The 12,684-nt window shown below is 39.2% G+C and overlaps 1 protein-coding gene across 3 annotated transcripts in view; it reads right to left on the reverse strand.

Moving 5' to 3' along the window:
• Positions 1-12,684, reverse strand: part of KDM3B (lysine demethylase 3B) — a 50,662-nt gene that overhangs the window by 30,001 nt on the left and 7,977 nt on the right. For 2 of the 3 annotated variants that reach the window (XR_004243279.1, XM_032125326.1), the window contains exons 3-10: positions 10,350-10,463; positions 9,799-9,904; positions 8,212-8,336; positions 7,421-7,489; positions 5,920-6,501; positions 2,237-3,521; positions 1,716-1,917; positions 162-376 (exon numbers count right to left, since the gene is read on the reverse strand). Coding sequence is in view for 2 of the 3 variants with exons in the window: in XM_032125326.1 (XP_031981217.1) it covers positions 162-376; positions 1,716-1,917; positions 2,237-3,521; positions 5,920-6,501; positions 7,421-7,489; positions 8,212-8,336; positions 9,799-9,904; positions 10,350-10,463 (2,698 nt within the window). In the remaining variant the exon portion in view is untranslated. The remainder of the gene's footprint in view (positions 1-161; positions 377-1,715; positions 1,918-2,236; positions 3,522-5,919; positions 6,502-7,420; positions 7,490-8,211; positions 8,337-9,798; positions 9,905-10,349; positions 10,464-12,684) is intronic. The other variant, XM_032125327.1, reaches the window with a different exon arrangement.

Genomic DNA, 12,684 nt, shown 5'->3' on the forward strand with positions numbered 1-12,684 from the left:
CAGTTACATCCCAAGGAGGTGAACATAGCCTTCTCATTGGAAGAGCAGGAGAAGCATTTCAACACGAAATTATATGACATTTTCAATTCTATTCCACTGTATTGTACATGCATTATACAGAGAGGATGGAAAAAAAAACCCATGACAAAAGCCCAACTTACGATGTGGCTCTACCATCATCATTGCCTCCTTCTCTGACATAACAAGCTGGCAGAACTGGTCCCCAACATTGGCCAGGATATATTTGGAAGTTTCCAGATCGATCCCCTCTGCAGGAGAGGAAGAAGGAATCCAAAGGCTCATGGCATCAGGGTCACTTTGTTGTGGGTTCAAGAAACCTTCTACTCGTAGTATACCTTTCCGGGTAAATACCAGCCTGCACGAAATAGGATGGAGTAATTGAGAAACTGCTTAACCACCTTTAATTAACTTATAATGACATCTATATCAGAACATAAACCCAGAAAGGGGGGGAAAAAAGACTTCAGCTAAAGTGCTATATTCTACAGACAATACACTTATTATGCACATCCCAGTAACGCAGAGAATAAGGCATACAAAGCTGTGGCTGCAACACCCACTAGAACAAATCCCAAGGTCCTAGTAAACATTGGTGGGAAATTCCACCTAAAAGGAATTGCTACAGCTTGTTAAATCCCACTTCTCTATCCTATTAATAGAAAGAGATGACAAAACTCAATTTGACCTGCCGCATGATGCTGCTTGCAAAATTCTGAATGGTTGTCATTCTCAATTTTAATTCATGCGAAAGTTTTTCCCAACTTTTGAGAAAACAGTATTTCAGTTCTGGTTAGGGCTGCCAGCACTCAGCAACTCTTCTAACAGCTCACATTAAGAGATATGCAAAAATCCTTGTTGCACTGCTCTCCCCATAGATGAATCACTACTGTTTTACCAGTAGCTGTTGACCCTCCTAATTCTTGTGGGGTAAAAGACGTAAAAATGTACGACAGAACCCTAAACATCTCCTGTCAATATCAAAGGTAACTTCATTCTTAAGCAGAACCCATCTTATCTTTAACCTCAAGCTAGATTAATTTTTAACAAGTTTAGGAAAAGAAGCAGCATGCTTACTGGATGGGTGACACATACTAAAAATTCACTTCATCCTTTACATGCCAGAAGGTCAATGAACATACTTTTGGAAAAAAATGCATAGCACTTGCTAGAATAGGCAGTTAAGGAAGACGAAGAGAAACATGACAGGTCGAAACACAACAGTGTAAGACATGTGCGCAACACAGAGAGAACACAGACATAGTGTTCTACTCCTAAAATTTAGTCCTGTACTTAACAGAATCTGGTCAAACATTAGCCTCATGCTGGCAATGTCCAGTTACTTGCTGAGTGGATTAAAATTTTACCTTTGTTCTGAATGTCTTGTGAAGGAGGGAGAGTTACTGCATACAAATTGCTACCCAGAAGTAAAATTCTACCCAATAAAGCAAATTCAATTTCCTGAGGCTGTACCTGGCAGCTCACTTAGTATCCTACAGCTTTATCTTTGAAAAGCAGCTCTTTCCGGCCCAGTGAGGGAATTCCGGTCAGGTGATGCAGGGAAACGCAAGACACTCAAAACCTTCATTATTGTACCCCCAAGCATATTTAATAAGTAAAACATAATTACTTCGTGCTTAGACATGGCCCAAGTTCTGCACATAGACTACATATGAAGAAAGGAAGAATTTGAGCACCTCCGGAAATGGAAGAAGCGACATGCCACAGTTGAGTCATCCTGCTCTTGCTCCTTAAATTTGCGGTACCGCTCCAGACGGCACTCCCGACACTTGTGCAGATGTGGAGCTACATTGATGCAAGAGCCATCCTGGAGAAAAGGCTCACCTGACTGCTTCAGCTTCCTCACCTTACTCATATCTTTCAGCACAGACTGGCCAACTGGGTGAGGCAAAGTAAAAATCTATTAGTTAACTGAAACAGCAAAAGGATACTGGCTCCAACAATCATCTTTTCAGAGATCTGTATGTTCATACCCACGTAAAACCAGAAAGTCTGTTCAAGCCTGCAGCATACCACACTTCTGTTCTGACAAATACATGCTTAAACATTTCTCAAAGTGAACATCAAATTCACATACAAGAAGCATTAAGCTTCAGCCTTGTAAGCATCCTGTGTGCTGTCTACTGAGCATGAATGAGGTTTACAACTGTGGTTAGTTCACGCAGTTCATTACACAGGAGATAACCCAGTATCCCACCTCTTTGTGCTTCCAAAACATTATCCGCATTCAAGTCATCACCTTTTAGGGGAGCTGTGCGGGGCCGGCCCTTTGGGGCTTGTTTCCCCTTTCCTTTACCCAGCAGTAATTCTGCATTGCGCTCCGCATTGGGGCCTAGCTTCGCCATCAAGTGGTCTGGGATACCCTTCATACAAGCCTTAGCCTGCAACTGGTCTTCAGAGTCACTCAAATCTGACAGGTCACTATTTGTACTGGAGTCAGAGTCCTGTTTGGATGTTAAGCTCCGCTCATCTAGCGAGAACCTTTTCACAGCTTCAAAAGGGGCTTTGTTCTCCTGTGGAAACTCTACATGTGAAGAGAAAAGGGTAGGTGGATGTCTGCCAAACATATTAGAAAAAGTTTTCAGAAGAGGATTGTCCTGCTGCCCAGGCCCAACAGCTGGTTTTTCTTCTGTTGGGCTGGAGGAAAGTGTGGGCATCTCGATAGGCTGTGTCAGGTTGCTGGTCGGTGAGCTGGAACGGCCATTCCCTACAGTGGAAGGGCTTTGAACACCAGCAGCAGCTGTTGAACCAGAAGCACTGGAGATCATCTTTGAGGAGTCAGTTGTTATAAACAATGTTTTCTTCTTAGCTAAAGAGTCTGTAGAGGTGAGTGTTTCTGGCCAGCCAGAAGTGGCCTTATGACCCACAGGTGTCGAGGGAGCACAAACCCCCGTCTGAGATGAAGATGCAAAGCCACTGAAAGGACTAAGTTCTGCTTTCTCAGCAAATGCCAGGAAAGGGTTTGAGGGTTCCTCTCGTGACAGTTTTGGGGGCTGTAAAAATAGGTTTTCGTGACTATCAGGGGGACGAGTATTCAACAGACTTCGTGAAAAGGCTGGAGTAAGGGTAGGCATAGATTCTACAGGCAGCTTCTGCTCCACAGAACTACCAGACTGGGCTCCCGGCTTAGTGTCCACTGAAATAACTTTACCTTTACAAGTCCCAGCACCCACACTCTCTGTACATTGCTTGAATGAGTCCCGACTAGAGACATCTTCAGTCAAGCTCTCTGAAATGACTGTGAAATAGTTACTGGAAGGAAGATTCTGGGACATGCACTGAAAAAACAAGTTCTTGGATGAATCAGAATCTTTCTGAGCTTCTTGTCCAGTACCACAGCCAAAAGGAAATCCAGAAGGTTTGCTTTCTGGAGCCATCACTCCATTTGATTGGCTCCTTCCAGCCCCAAATACCAAGGACTGGGAAGCACTTGGAAGAGAGACTCCAAATCCAGAAGAAGTCAAAAGTGAATTTCGGGAATTCTGAAACAAAATTAATAAGCATTAGTCTATTATAGGATTGTTATTTGATTCAAGAATAGTTTGGTTCATCTCATCGTACCATTAGCATTCTACTTACCCATGTGGAATAGAAATTTCCAGCAGACATACTTACAATGAAGAAACTTCTTTAAAGATTCCTACCCACAAGCTATTGAAACTGAAGACACACAAAGAAAACTAACACTTAATGTCTTATCACACTTTAGAACAAAGGTGAGACACAAGACAGGTGAACTAATTCATACAAAAGCAACTTAGTAAAACTGCTGATCCTTTGAAGTCAAATCAACAACGAGGGAACCTCAATTGAAACTGCTTTGGAATACCCTTCCACCTTTCACCCTCACCCAAGATCATTCTGATAAGCTCCATCTACTTAAGTAGCACCGTTGAAATAAGTAACTTAGTTTGCAAGTTAATTAAACAAACCAAGCCCCCTAGCAGTTAGCAGACAAACTGTTCCGGGTCCCAGCAAGCCGCATCTGCTGACAGGTAGATAGATGCCTAGGACACGGTGCCTTCCAGGGAATTACTCAGTAGAGGTTAAGCACAAAAGGCTTAGTTTTTATGACCATTAAATACTAGAAAGTTTTGTGAATGGCAGATTTCTACTAGAACCATAACTGCGATACGGAATATTCACTTGCTCTCTTCTCAGTTGGTACTTGTCCAGATTTTCCAATTCTGACAGTCCTACTGTAACTATTATATACTGGGATTAATTCCTCATAGAATCATTTAGATCAGCTCTACTCCTTTTTTTTTGAGTTTCCACTTAGAAATTTGCTCATCATTAACACAATTTTATTTCAAGGTCATGTTAAATACAACCACAGACTCTGTGCAACACATCCTACTGGTCACTAGTGTCCCTGCACACCTACTCTACTGCATACTAATGTTTAGCTTGCTCCTCATTACCAATCTCCAGCTGTAATAACTTTAATAACCCATTAACAGTTCTTTCAGATATTAGAATTTCAGATATTTATTTTTAGACATAAAAATAATTTTAGAAAACTGAGTTCTAATAGTTTTAAAAACAATATGAATTTGAATGGAAACCAAGGTTTTGAAGTCATCTCAAGGACCAAATCACACTATGATATAGCAGACAGTCTGAAACAGTAACACATGTGAACTACCTACAACACTCTTACTGATTTATGTCAGGTTCCTTCCCTCAAAAAAATTAGTTTAAAATGGACTAATAGTCTGCCTGCCAACTCTGAAGCCAAATTATAAATGTTTTAAAAAAGTGATTTGGGGTTGGAGAGAGGGAAAGAAGGACAGGTGATACCGTAATTTCTCAGTACAATTACACAATCTGTAGTTGCTCCCAACTCTGAATTTATTTATTTTTTTGGGGGGGTGGGGGATAGAAGAGGTCATATTACATTGTATTATGCTCATTATGCAACACTCCTGTTTTCAACAATTTTATTTCTCCTTTACACCTTACCACCTAGGCATCTTTATCCCAAGGTAAACATCTAAGCCTTCCACCAATTCCATTGGCTTATACAAAAGACAGGGATGATAACAATGCCTTTAACCTCCAGGCAATCACACTGGGCTCTCTTAACGTATCTCCCATTTTCTTTTTTTATACAGTAGATGGCGAGATTCTTTATTTTTGTTGTACTTACTGAGGTCAGTTTCATTTTTGTTTTGTTTTTACAAATCTTCATTTGATTTATTTAAAAAGTCTTCTATTTTAACAGGGTTTCCCTTCTATTTTTCTACTCTTTCCATTGTAAACAAAGACATAACTAAAAGGCCTTCAAGATGCTTTCAGACTGAGCTCTCATCTCAAATACTTTAATTATTTCTTTGGTTTTAGTCCTAGATTGTATACAATGGAACTGGCTCATTTTACTACTATATAGATACCACAGCTCTAACACACAAGACAGGCATCTGTTAAAGGTCCTCTAAATGTAGGTTTATCGTTTTTCTGGTTTTGAGGCTTTTTTTTAAAAGTAACTTGAATGTTCAACTCAGTACGCATTTTCACGCAGATTTGTTTATATAAAGGCAAGAGATTTTAAGCAGGTTATCTGCCATATGACGCAACAAAATTAATTAAATGCAGTGCTTAGTGTTATGTTAAAGCTGCATTTCTCAGATTAAGGCTGAATAAGCATAAGAGTGCTACACAGTTGTCTCTGAATACTCCTTCACCAATCATCTTAATTTTCTTTTGAGTAATTTCTTAGGTCAGGTAACAGGTTTTCTTCGGAAGGAGACAGACTCAGGAGAGAAAAAGTAGGCTTTTTCAATTCCGTGGACACACATTGTAACAGGAGTATGTTGCAGCACATCTGCTGCAAACACATAAATCTTTCTGAAACATGTTGGATCATGAGCTACTCACCTCTCCCTGGGCTTGGGATCGGACTGCTTTCAGTTTCTCCTGTCCAGTAACAGCTGGCAAACTGGTATCAGAGATTCTCACAGTTGTCGGTGTCAAAGCAGGTGTAGTAACTGCAGTTGTAGAAGTCACTGTGCCTTGGCCAACCTGTTCCAGTGATTTTCCTGCCTCTTTACATCCAGATCCAACTAGTAATGGTTGTCCAGTCACAGAAGAAAATGGAGTGAAGGGCAATGGTGTGTCACCACCAACTGGCTCGTCTTGGACTACTAGTGTTCGGCCATTCTCTTTGGTGTAAGTAGCAAAACGAATATTGCGATTAATCTGAGGAATAAACGAAGGCAACTGCTTGGCCCTTGGATCCAGTCCTGTTTCACTACTGGAGACTCCTTTCCAAGGACCTCTGCTTGCCTCACCTCCGTCACTACCATTGCTATCTGCCTCACTCCTCTCCTTTAGCTTCTTTGTTGCAGGATCACAACCAGGATCTGATACATTTTTCCTCCTCCTTCCGTCCTTTCCCTCCAGGCTTTCTTTCTTCTTTTTCCCTTTAGTTGATGATTTAGCTGCTTTTAGGCCCCCTCCCTGTAATAGACAAAGCCATGCAATCACTAAACAGAACAATCAGGATACCCATTCAAAGAACTTCTTTTCTGTAAGAACAGAATATATTACACTGCTCTGAAGTTTAGGAACACTTTATCAGAAACTGAGACATCTAAAGAGAGATGCTACGTGAGCACAGAACACAAGCATTAAGTGCAGTCTTGTCTTTTTTGTACTAGAATAAGATCTGCACAAGAAATTTTTTAGCTGAGCTACCTTGCTGTAGCATGAACATCACACCAAATTTTGAGAAATATGCAATACTCCAACAAAGCTCTTCATAATGTATGAATACCATCTGCACACTAATTTTTTCTCCAAGTATAGACCCCACGACTCTTTTCAAGGGCACGCTGTCTGTCCACTACACAAAGCCTACAATATTTAACTACAGGAGATAGCTTGCCCTTCAGCCTACGGTAAAAATTCAGGTTCAAATGTTATCATGGAACCTCTCAACTGAAGCAATGAAATGCCACAAACACACAAGCCTGCTCACAAGGCAGAGAAGCCAGATGGCAATTTTTAGAAATGCCTTAAAAGGTCTGTGAACCAGCACAGAATGATCCTTTTAGAAAAAGGCAGCAACACTACACCTTAAAATGGAGAACAACCACCATGGTTACACAGTTACTGATCCCCCCTCCACGATCCATGCTAAACTTAGTAAACAAGCCTGAACAAAGAGAGAAGATTGTTTAAAGAAAGCTATGACCATCAAAATGGTAAACAAAATTTTCCTGTTCCAACTTTAAGAGGAAAATTATGAAAATTATCCAAAATCTACAGTGAACACTGCAGAATTTTTTAGTCCTTTCCAGATTTTACTTATTTCAGATCAAAAATTTTATGAAGTTTCATACTGTATATACAAGACCTGAACGAACTGCTGTACTACCTCGCTTGGAGAAGTGTTATCCATCACCACATGAATCAGTCGAGGATCCACCGACTTTATCTCACCACTCTAATTTTTATACGGATTGATAATGAGGAGGTAAGAGAAAGAAAAGCAGAGGTTAATTTTTAATTCAAAGTATATAGTATCAACATAAGAGACCTAAATACACAGTTACTGTGCAGGCCCTCTCCCATTTACCTTTTCCTTCTGTCTCACTTTCTTAGTAATACTACAGCCTTCCAGTTCACCTTCTATCCTTTTGCTCCTTCTCTATTTGAAAAACTTTTGCATTTGATTCCTACTGCTGTTTCCATGTATATTTGTTCTATTGAGCATTTCTAGAGGTACTCATGCATTAAACACAGCTCTTAAATTTGATTCAACATTGTTCCAGCCCTCTCCATGTTCACTCCTCTAGGTGTAGAAAGGACTACTGGAAGAAGCACCTCAGTTTAGCCTAAGTATCCTCACCAGTTTCTCCCCAAAAGGAGCAACAAATATCCAATCTCTGTATCTGTGCTTGGAGGTTACATTTTTAGTTCACAGTACTGAAATTCTTACAGCTTTTCTTTTTTTAATAGTCTGTGTGACATCATTTATTCTGGAAAGTCAACATAATAGGAAAAAATACTAGAAAAATACTGTGAATCCCAACACAAATCATTACTCATCTTTTAAAGCAAAAAAACAAACCAAAAGAGTAAGTTTGGGCGAAGCTGTCGTTCTCCACATACAGATATTGAGGCATGGTATTTTAGGAACACCAAAGCAGTGCTTCGTATTTTTACCTCAGTCACAGACACCTCCATAAGACGAGTTATTGGATCTTGGTGGCTCACAACACCACAGAGCCAGCTATTTTCATCCTCTGGTTGATAAACTTTAACTCTTTGGCCTTGGACACTGTAAGGACCTGGAAAATAAGGACTTTGAGTACATTTTCCAAACAAGCTTTGCGTCATACTAGTTAGGAGTCATACAAAAAAATGGTTCTGTGCACTTAATTAGGACTTGACGTGTCATCTTCCAAGTGGAAAAAAATTAAAACACTAGGGCTTCTGCTAAAAATTCTGCGTAACCAGGCATTTTATCCTAAAAAGTCAATAGGTCCTCATTGTTGTAACTCAAAGCTACTGTGACGACAAAATGAATACAGTTTACACATAAAAAAACCAAACGTGAAAGACCAAAATTAACTCACTCCTTTGACAAAATCATGCTGGATGGGGGCTCCTTGCGAACTAAATTATTTTGCTTTCTAACCTACAGGTTAGTAATCATGCAGCTTCAATCCAGTAACCAGTCCCAGTATTCTGACTTAGTTCAGATGTGTCAAATCCCAGAAAAAACCCCATGCGTTTCAGAGTAGAAACGTATTTGGATATCCAACATCTCTAAATCAACCAGTCTTAGTTCTTTCACACAGGTAACAGATTATCTACATAAAGGTCTCCTCTCACCCTCCCCTTGCTCTCCACATCAGCATGCTGAGCTTTCCTCCTACCCTAAGCCCAGACAAAATAAACCTCTGCTAATCTTGGATCATCAAAATCCACGTGATCCAACAACCTGTTGTGACACAGCCAGAATTAGGGACTTCAGAAGAAGGCTTCGAACTGGACAATTCTTAAGCTACTTGCTCATGTAAGAAGTATTGTCCTCATAGAACTTCTATGAATACACATTTTATTTGACCAAAAGGCACCAAATTCCCTTAAGAATTACATCATCCTTCAAATGTAAGACAGTGGTCTGTCTCTAGGGTGCCTCCCTGGCACACGAACTCTGCATAGAAATTATTTTAGCACTTGACCAAAATGACCCAAATCTGACAACAAAAGCCACAATCAGGCTTAACCCTAATACACAACCCAGACAACAGATAAGGTACTAACTCTATGCTGACCAGCCACATCCACACGTATATTCAACTTAAACAACTGATGTATTAATTATCGAAATGTCAAAATTTGAATTGCCATTACAAAAGAAAGTTTCTGAGGATCAGCAAATACAAAGGAACTTCAATTCTCAATTTCCACATTTACAGAACAGACCCACAGAAAAGGAGCAACACTTTAAAAATTCAAAACTAAAACTTAAAATAGGGAAGCTGTAAATAGATGGATATTGTCCTACTTTAACTACATCTTAAGTGACCATTCCCAGTAGGTATTTCTGGTTGTATCTCAGCAACTGCTTACCTGTATCTGTGATAAAATAATGTTTCTTTGTAAGGAACTTGCAAAATACAGAAAATTGACCTTCCAAATGAAACAGTAACAGATACTATTACTATCCTCCTTCACAAATTCCAGCATAGTCTTACAGCTGTTGCACAACAAAGTAGCTCCGAGATAGAAAACACACCTCACCTCTACTAAATATCTCCTGAAGCTTCTGGTCGCTGATCAGTGCATTGACAGATTCTCTTAGTGAAGGCTGTTCCTGCAGAATCTGATTTTGACTCTCTGTTGCCATCTGCCAAAAACAAACAGTTTTAACAAAGTACAGTCTTCTAGGGTAATAGAATCATTAGGTTTTACAGGACAGCTCTTCTTGGACTGCAGAGATGACAAACAAGAAAAAAAAAAGTAAAATTAAAAAAAAAAATTACTGAGCATGCCAGGGGGAATAAAAGAATTAACTATGCAAAAGCTGTTGCAAAACTTCCACTGCAATTATCAGCTACACAATGACATCTAGCTCTCCAACTGAACAATGTAGAGAGTATTAGTACTTTTCGCATGCAAATGGAGGTCAGTGTAAGGACCTGGCTATGCAGGGAAACAAACACAAATATGTGACAGGGCAGTGAAAGGAGAAAGATGGATATGTTGGTGGAACAGTAAGAAAAAACCAGAACTAATCTGACAAGCACAGCCCAAAGATAAATTCACATTTTAACTGAATACAGTTCAAATACCTGAAATAAACGTAATCCACTGGCATCAGACAGGAAACGTAAATGTCTGTCCAGAAGAAATTCCACTGGGACCACAGAGCCTAATCCCAGTTTATCTACTAGAGGAGTGAAGGTCTGTGACAAACGACAAAAAAAAAGAAGTTACCAAAATGACTGAGCACACATACATGCCACCAACAATTGATTTCACAAGCTTTTTAGATTTTAAAAAATTAAAAATTTTAATTTCTCAACTTCTACCTCCCAGTGCTCAAGTTGTAATGCAAAATATTAGTCATTATGTCTAAGCCAATAATTCTTGCATTACAAGCAGGAATTACAGACAATTGGATCCACTTTTTCATTAGATCTTAAAGCAGAAATGAAAACACCTGTGGTGGTATTTGGTTTTTCACAGGTAAACACCTTCTGATGCTCAGGTTAAAAAAAAGCTTTGGTTAATGATTCAAACTATCTAACGTATTTCAGATACAGCCTTATGAAAGGAGTGGTTTTATTCTTCTACAGAAGTTAGCTGTAAGGAATTTATATGCTTATTATTGAACGAGAGAATTTTTGGCCAGTGTTTTGTGAAAAACTGAAGTTCATAGCAAGTGTACTATTGATGTTCAAGATGCAGGGCAAATCACTAAAAATACCTAGTGGATTCAGAAACCTTGTAATAGCAGAATCAGACAACCTTATAAAATAATTTGCTGATGGAAGAGGATGTTGCCAGCAAGAGTCTTTGAAGTGTTATTTGTCTCATGCTCACACTTACATGATTTTAACACACAAGTATTCATGACATTTTTCCCTTAACAGCTCTCATCAAGTTTGTTTACACTCCATTCTCCTGTACACAACAGTATAAATATAAAAATTTATTTTCTCAGTTTATGTAGAACTATTTCCTGAAAGCAAACAGGACTACAAAAAAGAGACAATGAAGAATGAAAACACATTCATAAGTGATATATCTTAAACAAACAAACAAACAAAAACAAACAAAAACAAACCAAAAAGCAAAACCCCAACAAAACCCACCATCCCCCACACCCCTGAAACATACCATCCCCTTTGTAATGCTAAGTAGTTGGTTACCCATTGCCAGTATGTACTCTGGTGCTTTGACTAACTCCAATCTCCATTCCCATACAGTTATCTGGGTAGGCCTGTAGTACCTAGAGAAAGCTTCAATGCTCATGTGGATGTCCAGAGTAGGGAAATATTTTTTCAGCAAGCCTACAGGTAAAGCTCGAGTTGTAGTGGAAATACTCTGGAATCATTACACAGTCAGCATGCAGACTATGGTAATACACCCAAATCACTTGGATTTTGACCTATTTGGCAATCAACTGAAAAATGCTGCTCCTGTGTAAAAACAGTTTCCCAGATGAAACTAACTGGAGTTAATTTTTGGAGACAAGTTGGAAATACACTGAAAGGAAAACTTCACCTCTGGAAAAAACACTCTCTCCAGAGTCTCTGCTGTAAAGGCCTGGTTTTCTTCTGCCTTAAGCCAAGTGCAATAAAGAAATCCTCAGAGAAAGATGCAGTGATGAACTTGCTCAACTTGATCATTGCATGGTGCCCAAGTGCCCCTTTAAAACACCAAATTCAAATTCTACCAAGGCACACAATCCTTGATGGGGAAAAAATGTTTCAATGTAGCCACGCACAAAATGTATTAAAAAGCAGAGTAGGATCCCAAGCAGTCCAAGGACTGTGGGAGGAGAAAAGAAACAAAAGAAGGGCCAAATAATAAAAATTAAACAGCATAAAAATGAGGGAAGGATTCTCACATATAATCTTTCCTCTTCAGATGCCACTAAGAGAAGAAATATATAAGGAATGCTCATCACTATATACGACTCATCAGGATGTTTGCAGAATGGGTATATTCAGATATGCTAGCTAAAATACACTGGCTTTGTTTTCAAGTGTCATGACATGTAGCTGCCATGTAAACAGCAATATGGTTAACCACATCAAGAAACATGAGAAAATTTTGCATGTCACATTAGTTAATGCTGACAGCAAAATGGAAATAAATTTTTTAGATTCGAAGTGGCCAATTCAATATGTCAGGCACAGCACGCAGTCTGTTCTCTTCCCCAAGATGCCTTCTGGTATACCTACTTAATTGATGCAACAGCCTTTACCATACAGAGCTCCGGAGAGTCCTTCATAAGACTAAAAGGCTTATTCTCACAATTCAGAAAAGCCTAACATACATAAAATTTTAAAATAGGGCAAAATGATCTTTTCAGATATATAACACGTTTCTTCAGAGACTAACCTGTAAATAACACATTTCTGTAAAATATGTCATAGCAATTCCTGGGGCAGGAAC

The sequence above is a fragment of the Corvus moneduloides genome, chromosome 15 (genome assembly GCF_009650955.1).
Source record: "Corvus moneduloides isolate bCorMon1 chromosome 15, bCorMon1.pri, whole genome shotgun sequence".
NCBI lineage: Eukaryota > Metazoa > Chordata > Aves > Passeriformes > Corvidae > Corvus > Corvus moneduloides.